The sequence below is a fragment of the Gallus gallus genome, chromosome 2 (genome assembly GCF_016699485.2).
Source record: "Gallus gallus isolate bGalGal1 chromosome 2, bGalGal1.mat.broiler.GRCg7b, whole genome shotgun sequence".
Taxonomy (NCBI): Eukaryota; Metazoa; Chordata; class Aves; order Galliformes; family Phasianidae; genus Gallus; species Gallus gallus.
Window position 1 is genome coordinate 74,029,897 of NC_052533.1, and position 21,328 is coordinate 74,051,224.

The 21,328-nt window shown below is 34.4% G+C and overlaps 1 protein-coding gene across 13 annotated transcripts in view; it reads left to right on the forward strand.

The window, feature by feature from the left end:
• The window catches only part of CDH18 (cadherin 18), a 256,820-nt gene that overhangs the window by 168,850 nt on the left and 66,642 nt on the right, over window positions 1-21,328 (forward strand). For all 13 annotated transcript variants that reach the window (XM_046934446.1, XM_046934453.1, XM_046934455.1 and 10 more), the window contains one exon: window positions 17,863-18,030. In XM_046934446.1, coding sequence (XP_046790402.1) covers window positions 17,863-18,030 — 168 coding nt within the window. The remainder of the gene's footprint in view (window positions 1-17,862; window positions 18,031-21,328) is intronic.

A 21,328-nucleotide genomic window follows, 5' to 3' on the forward strand; every position in this document is an offset into this window, starting at 1 on the left:
CATTGCCAATCTTGGCTGGACTGTCCTACTATACCCTCCTCCTTTACCTATACCCTCCTATACCCACTGTATCGTGTGGATTTTGCATCTTCTGACAGCCATCTGTTTGAACTGATGAAATATGGACTGTGTGGGCAACATTTTCCTAGCAACAACGCCATCATAGCATCTGTGCAACAGTGGTTCACCTGCACTGGTGCAGACTTTTATGAGTACAGCACACAGGCTCTTGTTCATTGCTAGTGAAAATGCATAGCTAATAGTGGTGATTATGCTGAAAAATAGTGTTTTGAAGGTGAGACTTTGCTCTATCAAACAGTGTTATTTTGCTCTTTGTAGCAGTTGTAGTTTCCGTGAAAATAAATAGGAGGTTCTACTTTTAGAGCAACCTACATAATAAATACTTGCAATTGAAATGCCTTCAGTTTTAAGCCAGGCAGTGTCAGGTTTCCAGTTCACAGCATGTACTGTGAATTAAATGGCATTCTGTTCTGTATGCTAAAACAAACTGTAGTTTCTTTTCTTTTGTTTTGTTTTGTTTTTAATCTTTTCTACTGTAACTAGATTATCTTTCCTTTGGTAAGTATGGAATACCTGCACAAAGGACAGAACTTCTGAGTACGGAAGACTGTTCAGAAATTGTAATCAAATTCTGCTGTGGTTCAGGATTATCTGTGATTTAAATGTGAGACTTAGGAAGAACAGTAAAAATCGTGTGATGGGTATGAGATTAATATAGGTACCTTGGCAGTCAACTGGCACACAGCTCTGTTCTTTTATATAATTGTTTATCTGTGCTTCTTGTAAAAAACATTGCATAATACCATAGAAAAATATGTACTATCAAACAAGCATATTCTGGTTACAGTAGTTCAGAACTTTAACTTCTAACTTTTACACACTTGAGGGGTTGTTTTGTAAGTTTGAATGTCAGGTTTCTGCATAACACTGCCATTTCAATTGATGTGGTATCTATTGCAAAATAACCATTATAGTTTTTTGCATAGGAATTGTGAGTGTGTTGGGTAATTTGGGAAAATCAAAGATTTTACAGAGTTGAATAGTCAGTTCTCATTGAAAATGCATCAGAAGAGTTAAGGATTTGGGGATTTCTTGCTATTCATTTTGGACGTAACCATAGTTGAACTCTACTGCTTCCTCTTTCATAAGTATATATCAAGACATTTTATTTTCTTTACGTGTTTTGAATCACTGCATGGTTGAATAGATATAATGGCACAAGGCCACAACTGCTGAGGAAACAAATGATTGTAATTTGTAGTTGTGAGTTCCTTATTCATGTAAACACAGTCATATTGTTTATACCAGAGAAACCGTATCATTTGGCTCTGAAAGATGTTGTGACTCTTCCTCTATTCCCTCCAGAATTCTTTGTGAAATTCAGTTTGTTCACCCAGAATTTGGTTTCATTCTTTTGTTTCTCCAAATGCTGTTATTGTGGGGCAATAATATGCCAGTTGCACAGGGGAAATTTACCAAACACAAACATTGCATTCAAGGAGAGGATTATAAGTGGTGGATGAAAATCCATTATCCATGCAGTGTTCTGTCATTTTACAGGTTTCCTCCTGCATGTACTTGTTTGAATTATCTCTATTCTATTATCAACGTATCAGTCTTTTAGTTGGGGAATGCACCTAATGGCCTGGAAAATGATTTCAGTGTTGCTCAACAGCTTTATGTTAGAATGTAGTGTGTGATACAGTTAACTCTTGTCAGTTACCACCACTGAGAAAAGCATGAAATATAGTTAAAACTGGCATAGAGCTAAGTTAAAAGGAAAAAAAAAAAAAAAAAAAAAAAGCAAGTTGGCCTTTATTGACCTCAAAAACCTTTATTAAGAATTTATGAAGAAAACGGGATAGTACTGTCCTTTGGTAGCATGTTTGCATACAAATTTATTTTTAAGATACTTGTCTTAAAGGTGGATTCTGAGTATAAAAATACTAACTGAATCTCTGCCTAAGCAAAACAAAACAAAAAGCCAATGATGTGTGATCTAGCCCATTTGTATTTCCTTGAAATTAAGTTTTAAGGAAATAGGCAAAAAAGCCTATTTATGAATTTGTACTGTAACTAGAAAGATTCAGGCTATATATTAAGAAAATTTTAAAAGGATTATTAAAGGACAAGAATGGATTGTCTCATTAAGAAGTGCCAGCTGTCTTAGCTTTAAAATACGGTAAGCAAACGTGTACCAAGAGTGTTTCAAAAGTAGTTTATCCTTCACAGGACAGGAAGACACAGGTCCTGCTGCCTTGTTTCTCTCTGATTCTTTTACTTTATACTTGGGTAAATCCATTTCTGGCAGAAATACTTGATGTTTGAAACTAATATTCTGCTAGATTATGTTCAGCTGGATATGAGAGAATAATTCCAGCTGGTCAACGTGTATTGTAGGGATAATAGAGATCATATTACTTTCATTGCTGCCATGGTGATTTTCTTAGTAGAATGCTCACTCCTTCGCTCACTAGATGGATGGAACATTTTTGTTTGTTTGTTTGTTTGCTTGTTTGTTTTTCCCCAGAAGACATGAAATCATAGAATACTCTGAGTTGGAAGGGACCTTCAAGGGTGATCAAGTCCAACTTCTGGCTCCACACAAGATCACCCAAAATTTAAACCCTATGTGTGAGAGCTCTGTCCAAACGCTCCTTGAACTCTGGCACTGGGGGCCATGCCCACAGTATATAACCAGTATACCCAGTGGTCCTTTTTAACAGTGCAAAAATATTCATAGCATGGTGCAGTGTAATCTAAGTAAGAGGTTTTTTATGAAGAAATATCAGTAATAAAGTATTTCAGAATTAGTGTATTTCATGAGAATTGCTGTGTTCTTGAATGTGCTGTTCACCGATGACCCTTTATTAATTATAATTTCTCAGAGCAAAGCTGAAAGACAATGAAACTTTTTTTTTTTTTTTTTTTTTTGCATTTGTATAAGCACTTCTTGCACACCAGGCAACATCATTTGATTCGTACCATCCATTAAAGTACAGACATACTATAATAATATATTGTTTGCATCATTAAAAATAGTCAAATTTCCTCCACAGGAAGTGTAGTGCTAGTCAAAAACATCATTGCATAGCTTATGAGTGCAGGGCTAGTAGTTAAAATATAAAAGCAAACTGATAAAATGAAAGTCACTGATACACAGTAAATACACAATTGTATGATACACGTCTTATGAAGTCTCTTTCCAATGGAGGACTTGCCAAATAGAGCTCAACTTGCCTTCTGTTTTCAAATATGCAGTGTTTGCATTCTATACTATTTAACACGTGTATTGCTATACCAAGCCTTGTCAAACAACATCACTACCACAATCACTGATGATTTTCTAGCCATTTAAAGCAATTAGTGATGAAGATATTTAAAATAATAAAACACAGAATGCAGGTGAAGACTCTTGTTAAGTGATCTAAATTATTTGTTATATTTCGTGCTGGGGGATTTCTTCCGGAGTTCAGTTGCTGGACATCACGTTTGTCCTCTAAGTGGACACACTCTGATAAATTGCAGGATTGGCATGCTTTTGCATAAGGAATTTGTATTTAATGTCAGAGACCACAGGGATCCTGGTGTGCAGTCTTTAGAGGCAGATAATGTTCACATAATTGTGTTCTACACAGACAAATAGCTAGACAGTCAGAACACAGCTGGCAGGAGAGAAAGAAATTGGAAACTATGTAATGATTCACTAGGACTCTGAAACATTTCTGAAAGCAAAACTGAATATTTTTGCAAGTAGAATAACTTGACTTTTTCGGGGAGACTGACATCCATGCTTCCATGGGATAATTAGGAAATGCTCGAAGTCCTCTATATTACAGTGTGAAGAGCTAGGGCTCTAACCTGTTGATCACTGTACATGAAAGGAATAAAATAAAGCTCTAGAATTCAGCCTTTTAAATATGGCATGCAAATGGAGAAAAATCTAAAGTCTTTCAAGTTGGAGATGAGGTTCCATGTATTTTCTCACTGTTTGCCACTTATGTCCCTTTAAATATTACACACAGCAAACAGATCTCATATTATAAAGATGCTCTTAGTACCATTTCTGAATATGGATTTAATGCAAAATGCCCAGATTTGTCAAGTCACTTGTTTTATATGCCTTTATAATAACAGGAGCCTTACAATAGAAAATTAAAATTTCATCCTTACAGCAGAATTCACAGTGTTGTAGTATTCGTGTGGGACTGTCATATACAAACCTCTTCTATTCTTTGCCTGAAATAGTTCTTAAAAAAGTCTCCAGGAACACTTACATGGAACTGGGAGGACTGTAGTCTGTTCATCTAGTGCTTTGCACAGGACTAGGTGCTGTGGGCACACAGTCAATCCCCAGGATAGGGGTAGTCCCAATTAATGATCTTCACATGACATTAATTGAGAAGACGGCCATCATTGGACTGCTCAGACTATGGCAGTAAGCGTATTCTAAATATTTATGTAATATTAATCATGCTGCCACACATTGTAAATATAGTCAATAAGAGTTTCAGATGGTACTAATTGTTAACATCATCCAAGTTATGGCACAATAAATGATGGAACCTCTAGTTATTCCATTTTCTATAGTAATCAAAGTATCAAAGATAGTATAATATAGTATCAAAGATAGATAATAACTTTCTCTGCCTTATGCAGTAAAACAGAATCTTTAAACCTGTGCCTTGTATTCTGTTGAAAATCAATCTTTTAGATACAGGGAACTAGTGGTGAAGTCAATATTTTGAAATATCATTCCCTAGTATTAGGTATGATTTCTCAGATATAAGTGGACACACTTATTTTGAGGCCATGTTTTTAAATGGCTGTTTTCAGACATTTATGCTTAAAATTACTGGTTTTATCTACATTGTCTTGCTATTGTGTAAGAAAAACTATTTTGCAAGGATTTGCTTTTTTGTTCAGAGTGGTGAGACCAAAAATAAAAGATCTAATGCTTGGAGACAGCTTTTAGAAAATTGTTCTTGAAAAATATATTAATTCATTCAAAGCAGAGTGATATAGCTGTGTCCTTTGCAAACTATATATGTGTATCCCATTAAATTTTCTTAAGATTCTGAGGATTTGTGTGCCATTTTCCATTTGATAAATGATATATTCTAGAAAGGGTTATAAAACTCTGTTCCCCAATCTTTTTGTAAATGGTTTTTGCAACACAGATCATAAACAATCTAAGTGATATTGTATAACAGTAATGGATCACAGTGAAAAAGTTTTATGCATGTCAAAATACGTTTTGAGTTTTACTGCTCAGACTTTAACATTCAGAATACTATTTACTAAGTTTGGAAAGCATTAAAAAGGATTTCTTAGGATACTATGTTCTCTGAGGTCATGCTGACAATTGTCCTACATATAGGAAAATGTTCCTCTATAAAAGTGGCTTTTACAAGTGTACTATTAGTCTTAATCAAAACTAAGAAGATATTGTGGACATAAATGATCAAACTCTGCTAGTGCTGAAGCAGCTACTATGCACTATTGCCATTTCTGGACTATTATATATGGAAGTTAAGTTTTCTAACATAGCCAGCAGAACTCTTCACATGCAGCAGACTACAGATGTCATTTATTCAAATCTGAAATACTTAAAATATATATGGTCCATTTGAATTTTCACTTTCCTGAATGTTATAGTGACTAACTTTGCTGCAAATAACTATACAACATCCAGGAAATAAGTTCTACTTCATAGATGTTTTCCCACTTAAACCTTTTGTTCAGGATAATTTATAGTACTTGAGCTTTCTTCTAGTTACGTTCCCAGTGTTGGTTTACTTACAGCTTTTCTAAAAAGATGCACTTCATCAGCAGAAATACATTGTTTTTATAAGTCTCTTTTGATTTGATTGCATGTTGTGTATTCAGGAACCACTTTGTGTCTGTAGCAGATATCAGGTCTAACTGATGAACTAGTTTCTCTCTGATAACACAAAATGGTAAAAAATTCAGTACAGCCTAAAATATAAGCATGAAAGAAAATATATGATTGTGAGTAGAAGGATAGAGAAATGAATTGAATTGCCTAAGAGAAAGGTAATGGTCCAAAGAGGCATGCAGAAAACATAATAGTATGAACATAATAGTATTTTAAAAATTGCCATTTTTGGCCAGATTTTCAGGAACTTTCTCATAAAGGCAGCCTTCTCTAACATGAGCTCCTGTTGCTATTAGTAGCTGAAGAGTGAGAATTCATCATCTAGAGTACTATATTGACAACTTAGTTCTAATCATGGTAAGAAGCTTTTTCAACTAAAAATAAAAGATAAGATTATTTATTGATGTAAATCGTTGCAGCTTCATTATCTTTATTTGTAGTGTCTGGATTTACACCAGCTTGAGATCAACAATGTAAGCTCCTGCTCATCTTCATTACATGTATGCACTTTAAGAAGATCTTAAGAAGACCGGACAAGAAAAACACTTTACTGTCAAACATGGCAAACTGTAATTGCTGCATTTTCTGCACAAGGAAAGCTCCTGTCCACTTGAATTAGGATTTACTTTGGGTGACCTGATCCCATTGATTTTTATAGGTTCTAACTTGGTACATGAGATGAAATGCTCTTTTTAAAACATTTATTTATATATCAGTTATCATATATGTAGGTACATTTGAATTGCTTTAGACACACTGTTTCATATTGTCTCAGGTTATTCTGGAGAAATGAGTTACATATAAAGAGCAGTGCTTGCTATTGTAGGTGAAGATTAGAGGAAGTCTTCCTCTGAAAGCATACACAAAGAGAACACCAGGAAAATAATGTTTCTATGTTTCTTTTGATTAAAGTAATATAGTAAATTATATATGGAGTGAGAACTGGTATTCTTCTCTGAATCTCTGTTTTATTTTGTCATATTAATTCCCATCACTACTTAGAACACACATTTGGTAATCAATCATTGACTTCATACCAAATGAATTATTCCCAGAAGTATTAGTATTCAGTAAGAATTTTTAAGGGAAGGCTTTTGTGTTTTCAGATTTGTGCATTTCTGCATTTCTGAATGCAGAATCACTTCAAGTGCAGGCAAGCTTCAGTTTTAACATAAAAGTGTTTTCCGTACTGATATTCAGGCAGAGGGTGATCACCTTGCAGAATAATGTATTCAGTCGAATCAAAAAGTAAAACAACTTTTTAAAATTGTGTGTTGTCATGGAGCAATCATATTTTATATTCTGTGTGACTATTTTGATGCTTTTTCAGTTTACTTTAGTGTGAGGGTGTTTCTTTTCAACGTACTACAATACTTCTCTAATTCAGTAGTTATTTTCTTGATAGCAGTGCACCCATAGCAATGGAACAACACAGACTTCTGGTCTCAGCCAACTATATGATTTATTGTGCCTCTACATAGAGATTTATCTTTACTCTGACCAAATCAATATCTAACACTCAGATCAATGCATCCCAGCTGAATCTCAGCAGAAGTAAATAACTACCTTTTGTGTCATCTAATAGGCAAAGGTTTTGTGAGTGTTAGGTCTAAGACAGGAAATAACATTTGTGAGCATGTATATCAGAAGTTTTAATATAGGATATCTTTAAATTTTGTACATATAAAATCACCATATTTTATACGTGCAAAAGGAAGTTGTGAAAAATGTGCTGTTTACACATTTTCAGCATTCAAAATATCTATTTTGAACTACTGTTGTTCTTAAATCAGCATTCTGTTTACTCAGATTAAATTTCTTAGACATCTCTTCTTCTATGTGGAGTTTATTTATTTATTTTTTTCACTAGATAGGAACTTTGTTGTAAGAACTAAGCTTTCAGTGAATTTACATATATGTTCATACATACATATATATATATTAGTTAAAAGGTTTTTTTTTTTCCAGAAAATGCAACAATATAATTTTGTTTCTACGATTTTTCCTTCAAGCAAACCTATTAATCTTATATGTAATCATTTTCATTTATATGTACATATGTACTTATGAATGTAAAAACGGTTACATTCAGTACTAAATTTGCTACTAAGTCATTTCTAAAGTGAGGAATTTTTGCTGATTATATTTTACTGATGGTTAAATTAGATGGTTTTACTTTGAATAGTCATTAGCTTGCTTGGCCACAATCACAACACATCCTGCAGTATTAGTTTCATTATTATTCAGGTACCTAGGTTATACATGAAAAACATTTTGCATTTCCATATTGACATCAGGCTTGCTGTATTTCATTTGCACTTGAAATTTATAAATATGCACACTTAAATGCTGACTAAGGTTGAAATCTAAGTACCTTATGCCAATTACATATAAATTAAGCTATATTGATATATCGTCCTTAACGTGTTACATATGGGTCAGTGATGCACTGAGGTTAAGTGGCATGGCCATGGATATGTCATGAGTAAGTGTAGAAAAGGGTAGAAAAAAGAACAACCATGTAAAGGCTTGGTCTGTTGGCTAAGCAAGCTTTCTTACTAATAGACAAACTGAATTATAAGTCCAGACACTGTCTGTCAATTGTAATTAAACTAGTCAACATATGAAATTTTGTTCAAATGTGGAATCTTTCCAAGATTGTGTGTCTGAATTCAGGTTTTTATTAGCTGGACGCTATTTTGACCTTATTTGAAAGCTTTTTTTTGTCAGGCTAATAATCACTGTCTTCTTGTCTCCCTTTATCAAGGTGACTTGCTTGAAAAGAAACCACAATATTATTCAACATCATGGACAACTATGTTAATTATCTCAAATTATTTAGATACATTCTCATGTGCTTTTTAAAGACAAAAAGTTAAATTTGCATAGAAGTCTAATTTAATAACAATAGATGAGAAATGCAAAGTAATGTCTGTGATTCAATCAGTTTTCCTTTCTACTATGGAGGAGCTGTGGATTATGAGTGAAATGTTAGTGACTTTATCCTTGAGCTCTCTGTTATTTTGTCATTTTATTCAAACTACAAATTAAAAAGATTTTCATGTAGGTGGATATGTAGGCATGTGACATTACAAGAAGCAGTATTTGATACTATTGGTAAATAATATTTCTGTTTTAAGACAAGGGTATTTAAGAGCTGGTGAATATAAGCATTCAGTCTTCAGATAGTTGTAAACTCTTTCCTGTCAAATGGGATTTCCTTTCAGAGGATCCTGGTACTTAATTCCCATCTGCTGTGTTCAGGGGCTACTGAAGCATCCCCTTTCTACTTAATTGTTTTGTTCTTCTCAAGTGTCATAATGTTGTTTAAGGATTAAATGCAACCCTAAGTTCACATTGTGAAGAAATCACCCTTAATGAATAATTTCCCTCTTCCCAGTTTTTTTTGCCCTTTCCTTATGTTCATGTGCACATCATTTGCTTGATCATTATGCTTGTCTACATGACAAGTAATCTGTAATGGAGAAAGTTTCAATAACTAAACAACATTAAAGTAATCTGTTAGCTTTGTATATCTGTATCTAGATATATTTATATAAACACATAGTTATCTTGAGCATATTTTATATATATATATATATATATATGTATGTATAGCACATAGTATTCCATTACACAACAAGTATTCACTAGTATTCACTAGGTAAGGGCTTTCAGCAATCTTTTTTTTTTTTTTTTTTTTTTAACTTTTTTTCTTATTTTTTTTTCCCTTGAGTACATTTTCAGGTTTGGTTTTGAATACATTTTTAACCGAATTGTCAAAAAATCCAAAAATCCAAAAATCCAAAACTTCATTTTCAGAAAAGCAGGAACATTAGCTTTGCCTTGGGTTGCTTTACCTAAGGCACAACTGTACTGCTTTAACAGGAACACATCAAAATTTGACTGCTATATTCTTGAAGTTGGAGAAATGACCACTGAAACCTGTTTGCTTCTAACCATATGTTTCTTCAGAGCAATATAAGAACCACTAATTGAGTTCCAAGAAAAAGACATTAGTCAGTGCAAAATCACTGACTTATCCTTTTGCAAGACAGCTGCTCCAGAAGTGATGCCTCCTATATTATTGTATTGGCCCATGATGATCAGAGACAGATGTCGGTGGTATGGCCGTAGAAGTCAAAACTTCCCTCCAATATTCCATTACATTTTGTTGCCGTGTGACACATGAAAGCAGAAGGGTAATCTGACAGAGTGGTATCTGTCATGGAAGTGCATATGGAGCAAAGGTTTGTCATTGAATTCCTACCTGTGGAAAAAATTGCTGCCATTGACATTCATCAATGCTTGCTGAACATTAATGGAGACCAAACAGTGGATGTGAGCACAGTGAGGCACTGGGTGGTGCATTTCAGCAGTGACAGCAACAGTGGGTCACTTCTACTTGAGTAGATTTTTACCCGTGCGACATCCGGGCTCTTGTTCTTTGCTGGTAAAAATGCATACCTAGTGGTGATGACTGTGTTGGAAAACAGAGTTTTGTAGCTGAGAATTTGCTCTGTCAGGTGGAGTTATTGGGCTATTCATTTTAGTTTCCATGGAAATTAATAGGAGGCATTACTTTCAGATCACTTACATGGCAATTATAGATTACCAAGTAGATTACATAAAGAAATCTAAAGACACTGGAAATTAAGAATCCATGAAAGACAAGACAACACTTTAAATAGGTTTAGTAGGATTTTTCAAGCAAGAAGGGAGAAGAAAAAATGGAACGTAACAACATGAAAAAAATGGGTGAAGATGTAGAAAATTGTAAGACTGCTACAGAAATTAGATCTATGCAGTATTTGGAAAGAAGTAATTATTTGCTTATCACATCATACAGTCTTCATAGTAGCTATGAACAATGCTGTGTCACATCTGCTTGGGGAAAAGTATTTTCCAAGAAACAGTCTCAGATAAATTCTTTACTATTTGAATACCTTGCTAATGCAGTTTTGATCACAACAGTCCTCATTTTAAATAAATACTGTATTACTAGAGAAATACCAGAACATTTTCAGAATGTAAATGTGTGTCAATTTTCTGAAAGGACAAGCTAAAGAAAATCTGTAATATTAGGCTGGCAAATTTATGCAAAATAAATTAAAATGAAATAGTTGAGAAAGTATTTAGCTTCTTAAGGATTGCAATAATTCCTTTCAATACGTTTTCTGTAAAAAGACAAATTTAAACCCAATTACACTGTTTCATGAAATGATGAGTTACACAGCATTCTGATAAAATACATAGCAATGAGTAGTAGCAACAAAGCACACATTAACTGGATATGAGCTGGCTACCTTGGAGGTAGCAAAGAATTGTCACCAAGGCAGGATCATCTAGAAAGAAGGAGGTACCACCAGAGGTTTAAAGAAATGGTGTAAGAACAAATCTATTCAACTTCTTTATGGTTTAGAAGTAAATATAAAAGTATTACTGATAAATGTTTTGGATGACACAAAATGGACAGAATGTTGAACACAAATGAAAACAGCAGATCCTGGTAGAATAACCTGGTTTACTTGATAGATTGTGCTACTCAATTCAATAAATGCAAAGTCCTACAATTTGTGACTTGGGATTTATAATAGAAGTGAAGAAGGTAGAAATGTACCCAGGAGAATCATGTCATAAAATAAGAATAAAGCCATTCAAAATGAAATACCATTGCATTATTAAGCAAAGAACAAACAAACAACAACAACAACAAACCTAGTACAATTCTCAAATTGATTTTGTAATGTATTGCAAAAGATTAGAAAAGCAAAATTTCATGCAATCATAGAATGATAGAACCATTCAAGTTGGAAAAGATAATCTAGTCCTACTGTCCACCTACCACCATTGTTGCCCACTAAACCATGTTCCTCAGTACCACATCTACAAGTTTCTTGAACACCTTCAGTGATGGTGACTCAGCCACCTCCCTGCGGAGCCCATTCCAGTGCCTGACTGCTCTTTCAGAGAAATGAATGGTTAACAAAATTCAAAATTTTGAGTTTGAAGTTGCATACCACCAAATAAAGGGTAGTCTTTTGACTTCATGATTAAGAATTGGAATATTCAGTTGAGAAAATAGATAATATTTTGTACTTCTTGATCACTTCAGTTTAAAATTACATGCTTTTAGAAGGATGTGTTTTAGCCAAAATCAAACTGCTAGTTTCAGTACAGTGCTAATTCTGTTAATGGCCTGAGTTCTGTGGGAGATCTTGTGGTGCCATATGCCTTTTAACATAGGGAATCCATTAAATAAATAATTTACCATTAAACTTGAGTATCAATTTTTTTGAGAAATGTATTTTGACAGTGAATGTATCAAGTTGTATAAATTATACTAAAACATAAGCTGTGCTTAGATTACTTTCCAAGAAATATTGGAAATGTTGCTTAAGAAATATCTGAATTGCGAAGTTTTGACTAATTACAAAATTTATATCTACTTTGGTGCAATGAGTTTGATAGTAATCTCTAGAGACACCACCTGGAGTATTGCATCCAGTTCTGGAGCCCCCAACACAAGAAGGACATGGAGTTGTTGGAGCTGGTCCAGGGAAGGACTGTGAAGATGATCAGAGGGCTGGAGCACCTCCCCTATGAGGACAGGCTGAGAGAGCTTGGGCTCTTCAGTCTGGAGAAGAGAAGGCTCCAAGGTGACCTTATAGTGGCTTTCCAGTACCTGAAGGGAGCCTACAGGAAGGCTAAGGAGAGACTTTTTATTAGGGCATGTAGTGACAGAATGAAGGAAATGGCTTTAAACGGACAGAGAGTAGATTTAGACTAGATATTAGGAAGAAATTCTTTATTGTGAGGGTGGTGAGATGCTGGAACAGGTTGCCTATTGAGGCTGTGAATGCCCCCTCCCTGGAAGCATTCACGGCCAGGCTGGATGGGGCTTTGAATGACCTGGTCTAGAGGGGGTTTGAATTAAGTTCCCTTTGAACCCAAATATTCTATGATTCTATGATAATAATTTGTGAAATATGTTTTTTGTTTCATTAAATAGAAGAAGAAACATCCAACTCTGTGGCATCCAGTGACTCTGTGGCCCACCTTTTGGATTGCCTAAGTGGTCACTGCATGACTGCTCCACTACTGATTTGTTGTTTTGTCTTAGAGAATCTGAAAATATTTTTGGAAAATCAAGGCCTTCTGCACTCTTATAGTTCAGCTCATGCTTGTTTTGTGTAGATGGTTATAAGATGTTCCCTTGAATTGGGAAATATTTGAGGAATTGATGCTGCATGTCATACTGTGCCCAACTAAATATAATGAGTCAATATTTTACTGTATCATTATTATGGTAGAGGTATCTCATTCTGTTCCATCTTCATTTTTGTATTGAAAAACATTTCTAGCGTCATTGGTCTACAGTATAGACTCATTTCACTCATCATGATTAACTCTTGTTAGGAACAGAAACACAGAAAAAAAATATATATATATGCCATACTTCAAGTTACTGCCAGACAACCTACCAGCTACCACTGGAGTTGTGCTATAAACTCAAGTTGGTCCTCAGGCATAGAGACCTGTGTTTTAGTTGTTCACCAGAAAAAAAATAAAAGACACCCCTATCTTTGTAGCCATGTAGAGTCACACCAGGCTTAGGTTTGATGAAAGAGTTTGAGTGTGAAAGCAGCATAGAAATGTCAATGCAGCAGGCTGATCTTTTATGTTATTAGATACTGAGATTTGCACCAGAATGTTGGTTTTATTTCAATGCTGTATTAGCTGATAATTTTAATGCAGGTTTCTGGGCCAAAGGGAGAGTTAATGTTTGCAGTAATAACTACAATCGAAGTGGAATAAACCAGCAATCCAATACTGCTAAATCCAGTAAATACCTTTTCAAAGGACAGTGATTTGGAAGTAACAGTGCTCTGAAGTCAATGGAACACGTACATCATTTCAGTAGAGAAACATCCCTAATGGTAGTGTCCTGATTCAACCAGCTTACAAGATGCTGAGAAAAATTTACTTTTTTCAGAAAGTATGAACAGTTTTAATTGAACAGAACTGACAAATTTGGAAGCTATATACATATGCTTTAACTATTGGTAAGAGAAAGAATGACAGCTTCCTGCTGAAACAGGGTGGCCAGTTGCTATGGTATTTCTGTAATATATATTCCTTTGATTTGCAGCAATTTTATGTGGCAGATCTGTATTGCTTCTTTGCTTGTTGGCAGGCAGCATGGCAGCATATTCTTAATTTAATTCATTTGATTATTTTTTTCATTATGAAAACAGTGGAAGATGTTATGATTTCATTTGGCATCCTTGTAATTTCCACATAAATCGGTGTGTTTTCTGCTTAGTCAGTGAAGATCTCTTCCAGTCCCTTAATTTGGGAGGCTTTGGCAGAAGTTTTTTTTTTTATTTTCTAAATTCAGGCTGTTACTCATTAAGATTTATGAAAAGGTTTCAACCATTAATAATAAATTGAAAGTCAAAAGTCACAAAAGTCCTGCTTCATTCTCACAAAAGGGATATGTCAACTTCTTTCAAGTTAGAATAGTACTAGATTTTGAAATATATGCTAGTATATATAATATATTCGGAACATTAAGTTAAAATAAAAAAGCTAACTACATATCCTAAAGCAATGCAGGTATAAAAAAGTAATACTAATGAAATTGTCATCTGTAGCAGTTCTCTTTCCGCAGTAATTAGTAAAAGTTACAAAATCAGTTTAGTGGTTGTGTTTATAACAAGACACACAAATAAGAAACTAGACTATAAGAGATCTAGTAAGACCTAGTGACTCTTCAGAATATCTCTACTGATTAGCAGGATACAACAGCAGGATGGATATTATCCATACAAAAAACTAACTAGCCCATAACAAATTAGATTGTCATTAAAGCAAAACTTTTTTTTTTTTCCTTTTCTTTTTTTAATGTTAAAATGAACTATCATTGATTCTGGGAAAGTTCATTCACACATCTTCCAGGAATAGGCTGTAAGAGAAAGCTGACTAAAATTGTACATTGGTTACTGAATCTAAAGTTCTTACATATAAGCAATAAGTTAAGTTACTTCAAACACATCACACTGTCAGGTAAGAATATAGTTAAATATTTTGATAACTGCACAATTAGACAATTGATTGTGGCAGACATTTTCTTAATAATTGTCTGCACTTGACTAAAAATATCTTGATTTCTGTGGTAAACTATCAAAAATGAATTTGGGGAGTATGATCAGAAAAGGAAATAAAACTTGCAAAAGAAAAATATTTTCTGTATGTGTTTGGTAAAAGGAAAGAAAATGAAATATCCAGAATAGTAGACTTGAATCTTTTTTTAACAGCTTGACGCTACACTATTCTTCTTGTTCAATTTTGTCTGATGTTTTGAGGATGAATGCATGACTGTTATGAGGAAATCTGTTGATGCCAAAAAGTTGTGATGAATTGTGAGTAAAGAGGAGGAAGTTTATGTCTTTGAAGTGAAGAGCAAGAAGAACATAATGAAACACCATGTTGCAGGGCTAATTATAAGAGTGCAGTAACTCCAGCGTCATTAATTTAGAAATATCATTGGAAGAGAAAGTCCTGAGCAACTCTGTCTTAGGTAAACCACCCATGTGTCTAATCTGAAAAATAAAATGAAAATATAAGCTGTAATTAGTAATTGTGGTTATAAAATCTGAACTGGAACGCAGGCAAGTATCTGGTCATTAATGATCAAGAAAGATAAACTCAAATTGGGAAATGTACAGTTCAAGACTGGAAATTATCAGGGAAAAAAAATAAAACAACAAAACTTACTGTCATTTGGAGGTGCATCAATTTAGACAAGTTTGAAGAAAAAGCGTGTTCAGAAGTAGCCTTTCATGTGGGAAAACACATCTCACATAATTTAAGATGGAAATTGGTATGACCAGACTAAGCAGTCCAGAAATCCAGAGCTGTGCCCGCAACTCCAAGGTCTAAACTTCCACATGATGTATACAGTTTTTAACCTGTCATTGCTCTTTCCTTAATATCAGAAACAGTGTGGGGAAGTTTTTATAATTATTAATACATCTTTTTTAGTCTTGCTTTCCTTTTAAAATAAAGATGAATAAATATTGGAAATACAGCTGAGAAGTAGCCAGTTAACAAGGTAGCAGTAGAGCCTCAGAAATATGAGATGAAGATTCAGGCTGTATTGAAATTTAAAAGGCCTGTGGCAGTGAAAAAAAAAAAAAAAAAAAAACCAACCTATAAAATGGAGGGGAGTTGGCCAGGGGAGCAGCTTCTGCTCGGGGACAGGCTGGGCATTGTTAGGCATGTAGAGAGCAATTGCATTGTGCATCTTTTTTTTTTTTTTTCTCTTTTTTTTTTTTTTTAATGCATATATACTATTATCATTACTATTATCATTACTATTATCATTATTTTTCCTTTTCTCTTCCTTTTCTGTCTTAGTAAATATATATTTTTTAATCTCAACCCATTAGTTTTACTTCATTTTTTTTCCACTTCTCTTCTTCATTCCTCTAGGAGGGAGGAGGGAGCAAAAATTGGTGCTGAGCTGTTGCCAGATTAAACTAGCACTTCCTGATACTGATACCTTTGGGAAATTTTAAGTAATCAGTAGCTATTGTGTACTTCAGAAACCTGAAGTTTCTTACAACTGCCTTTTTTTAAAATTGCATTTTCACCAATGGAATTATCTTTCCAGCTCATCTATCCACAGTACGGACTGGTTGTGCCTGGTCTTATTCCTTCCTGTTGCAGCACTTGACGTTTCCATTTACTGAACTCAGTGAACATTCTGTCAGCCTGTGATCAATTAAATTACCATTTACAGACATCATCATGAATGAAAGATATACCAACACAGGAACTAAACTCACGGGGTTGACTGTTACTCCTTTATAGTAATCTTTCCTTGTGCATGTATGATTGACTAAATGTTAAGATAAATTCCTGGTTATGATGCATAAAGATAAATAGAATTTTAGTCTTACTCAGTTTTAGTTTTCTCTCTGTACAGTAGTGGAAACAGTAAAAGCTTATCTTTCACTTCTCATAGAATTGTTACATAATTTACATTTACGAAGAAAAGTATTCATGATTGATAAGTGTAAATAAGGAAGTACATGTTTGGGGTAGTTTTAAAAGGTAAGCAGCCTTATTCTGAAATTAACTTTTATTGAAAAAAAAGTTATCTCTGGCTTCTCCACTTAGATATGAATTCTCATTATTAGTACTATTAAGTAAATATTTAAACAGTTAGAATAACTGAGATAGTGCATTTTAGCAATGTTGGATTCATTATTTATTAATTTACTAATATAGTTGTTCTCATATATGAGGGCTGCTCTGAAAGTAATGTCTGCTATTTTATTATGTTGACACCATGGCACTGGGTGGTGCTTTTTAGCAGTGACAACAACAGTAGGTCACCTCTGCTTAAGCAGATTTTTATCAGTGCAGCATCCAGGCTCTTGTTCACTGCTGGCAACAATGCATAGCTAATGGTGATAACTGTCTTTGAAAACTGTTTTGTAGCTGTGAATTTGCTCTGTCTAATGGAGTTACTGTGCTCTTTATTGTAGTTTCCACGGATATAAATAGGAGGCATTACTTTCAGAGCAACCTATGTAGGTTTTGTGGGGTTTTTTTTTCATAATCTCAAGCAAGTCGACTGGCTAGCATCTGGCATTTTTGTTCTAAAGGTAAATAGTGAAGCACTCTCAAACTTCTCTGTATATAATTCATTATTTATTATTTGTTTGTACACAGGAGGCAACCACTTGGCTTTTAACCATGAATATCAGCTAAACTCAGCTTATTTGGATTATAGAAAAGCTTTGTGTTTCCAGAAAAACCTTCTATTCTTCCACCTTTCCTGAAAAGAACAGTTGTGCTTAGCATTTCCCTTTGCTAGAACAAGCTAATCCTCATTTTTCTTTCTTTTGTTTGTTTTCTTTCCACCACAGGAGTCATCAGGACTGCCTTGCATAACATGGACAGGGAAGCCAGAGAGCATTATTCCGTTGTCATTCAAGCCAAAGATATGGCTGGGCAGGTTGGAGGGCTGTCAGGGTCAACAACAGTAAATATCACACTCACTGATGTCAACGACAATCCACCCAGGTTTCCTCAGAGTATGTACAATTTCAGTATATATTTTGTTTTGAAAATAGTGTTGATTGTCTGTGAAGTAGGATGCTATTAGTGAAATCAATTAAAATTCAAATTCAAGGGAAGAAGGCAACTGAGGAATTGTATGATTTCACCAATATTGTTTCTCTAATATTTTTCCAATTTTCTCATGTTTTTGTATGAAGTACAGGTATGAAACAAATACTGAAACCAATGTAGATTTATTTCAATTAAACACTGAGTAAGAGAGAGATGGGTGATAAGTAAATACTCATGTCACATGTGGGTTGTTCTCCACTCCTTTTAGAATATGTATAATGCAATAACCGCATAATTTTGATCCCACAGGTGAATTATGTTGTTCCATGGTTCTTCTATTGTTCTTCTATTTCTTTCTCTAAACTCTTGCAAACTTTTAAGATCACTTTTTACACTGCAGACAATCAAAACCTAAGCTGTTCACAGTTGTTGAACTGCAGTGAAGTCTGCCTTTCTCCTAGTTAAATGATTTGTCAGTGTTGATGTCAAACTGAATGTTCTCACATTTATATATGTAAAAGTGTAAGCCAGAGTACTCTTGTTAGAAAATCTTTGTGTGACCACTTGTCATGGAGTTATCTCTAGATCTATCTGTGTTCATGACAGGGGGACAACAGGCTCACAGGCCCAGTGTGGGGGGAGGGGGAGGGGGTCGGTGGTTTATGGACCGGTTCAGCCTGATTCTGTGAGTAATGGGGCAGGGCACCCATGGACCCATGCCCTGGGAAAGGGGAAAAAAGGGGAAAGAGTAGGGAGATGGGAGATGGACCTAAAAACAGAACAGAAGCAATGATTTGAGGAAGAAAGCTAATTACTAAATATGATATCAAAATGCAAGATAACACCATATAATACAATATAGTTGGAATTGAGGCTAGTGAATCAAATAAAATGAGAGAGAGTGCCCAATATCAAAGGCCTTACTCTGAACTAAAGGCGAAATGGCTAGCAGATGCCCTGACAGGATGACCTGCGGAAAAAGAGACAGTCTCGTTCAGCAACTGCCAGCTATGACACCACTAATAGGAAGCTCATTTTTATCCAGCTCATTTTGTGTACATTGATCTGACACAACAGCTGGAGCCCTGTAAGTACTCAGAATTCAGTCGACAATTTATTTGAAAATCTTCTGGAATGAAACAACCTAGCAAAACCTACTCCCTTTGCCGATTGGCTCAAGGCCAGTAAGAATCTTGTAATCTGGACTCAGACGTTGCATGAGCCCTTGTAGAACATAATGGACTAGTAGCTATAGGTACATCCACTGGGAAATACATTAAGCTATTTGAATGAGGAGATTTATAAACAATAGTAGAGATCACAATACTCCAGGGAAAAACAAAGCTCCCTGGCAGCACACATTATGTAAAATCTGGTCAAGCAATAAGAAGGCTCATTAAAAGTATTGTAGAAAAGGGTGTTTTTTTTTTTTTTTTTTTTTTTTTTGGTGCCTCATAAATGCACACACACATAAGCCTTTTAAAAATAACCTTTAATAAAGTTTGGTTTTAGAGACAATTTTGTCATTACACTCTATGCTCTATTTAATAATTCCAAACTTTTGGAAAGACAAAGGGAAAGCCATATCTTTGATCAAATACAATAAAGCAGTTAAACTACAGAAAATGTCTTAGTTTTTCTGCAAATTCAGGAAGAAATGGATCCCTACATCTGGTCCCTTTTATTTTGAGTGGAAGTTTTTGGCAAGCTGACTGGCTGACACAGAAGTGTACATCAGCACATATATTTCTTAACTTGTATTATTATTTTATAAGAAACTGAGGAAATATAAAATCTTCACGTTATCTTCTACACAATTTAAGGGACTCTAATAATAGAGTAAAATATTTTCAGAAACTACAAGGCATCATTTCATTTCTAATGGAAAATCATTATTTAATAAAGCAGGGTAAAAACCCTGTGTTTTAACATGGACCATTTTTACCAGAAAGTATTAATCCTGGAACAAGTATTGTTGGTTACAACGTTTATCTTTCTTCACACAGAATTAGCGTACCACAACTTTGACTGTAACATTGCTTTTTCACTTGTTTTCAACAAGTGTAATTGAAGGCCATCGCAAAAGAATGATAGCTGTATGTTGGTAATAATGAATCAAAGCACAGATGGTCTAAAATCAGCCCATACTTTGTGTATTTAAAAGGTCTATCTTTCTGGCCCTATAGATAGGAGTTCTTGCATATGGACTAAGGTAAGCTAGATTTGTCCTTTGTGAATGAACTCTTCAAAAAACCTAATTAAAACCTGAAAAAGAAATTATAAATATATCTGTTTATATGAATTTACTGTATTTTTTCTGTACTCACTCAAAATATAGCTGATTTTATTTCAAAGAAATTACTAGAAGAAGAGCTACAGTTTTCCAAAGTACCAAAAAGACTATGAAAATTATGAAACTTTTCTGCATAAATGTATCAGTGTGATGATTGCAGTTCTGAAATAGAACTGAATACATGGCAATAATAATCTCTGAAATAAGATGCATAGCTGAAAAAATCTGTTTGCAAAATACAGTGGTATGTTTCGGAAGTAGGCAAAGGGTTGTGAATTCATCAGAATCATGAACTGAATCTTCAAATGCATTTTGCTTTTCAACTACTTACTGCATCTTATACAATTCTAGCTTATTTTCCTTTATCACCACAAGTTTCTTTTTTTTTTAGAGAGTCTAGTTATACATGAACTAACTGTGTAACGTAAACTGGCAGACAACGCTCTGCATGGGAAGGTCTTTTCAATAATCAGCATCACTCAGTTCTTGTCAGTTTTAGCACTGATGGATCCATTTGGCTGATAGTTGAAAGCACAGATTTCATAGTCATAAATTTACTTCAGTAAGCTGTTAATAAATGTTCGTCTGCTGATGAAACAGTTGTATCAAGCTTTATTTATGTAAGAATTTTCTGCATACTTTTGCTCTGTTAATTCTCTCTGGTGTTGCTTAGGATGAGTAGATTGGACACGTTTTGCTTTGTTTAGGATGAATACATTTTGATTGCATCAAGATCATTGCACTCAGCAAATGCTTCCACTGACATGTTTTGTACCTCAGATGCTAATGACTACAGTCCAGATAGTGTGTAGTAAATCTGTAGCATTGTGTCCTGAGCCCAATTTTACAAGGAAATGACTTCCTGATTCCCCATTTGTAGATTTACTTCTTTCATACATCTAACTCTGTCCTTTAGAATAAGGCAGAATTTAAATATAATTTATGAAGGAAAGAGTTTTTATGACGCT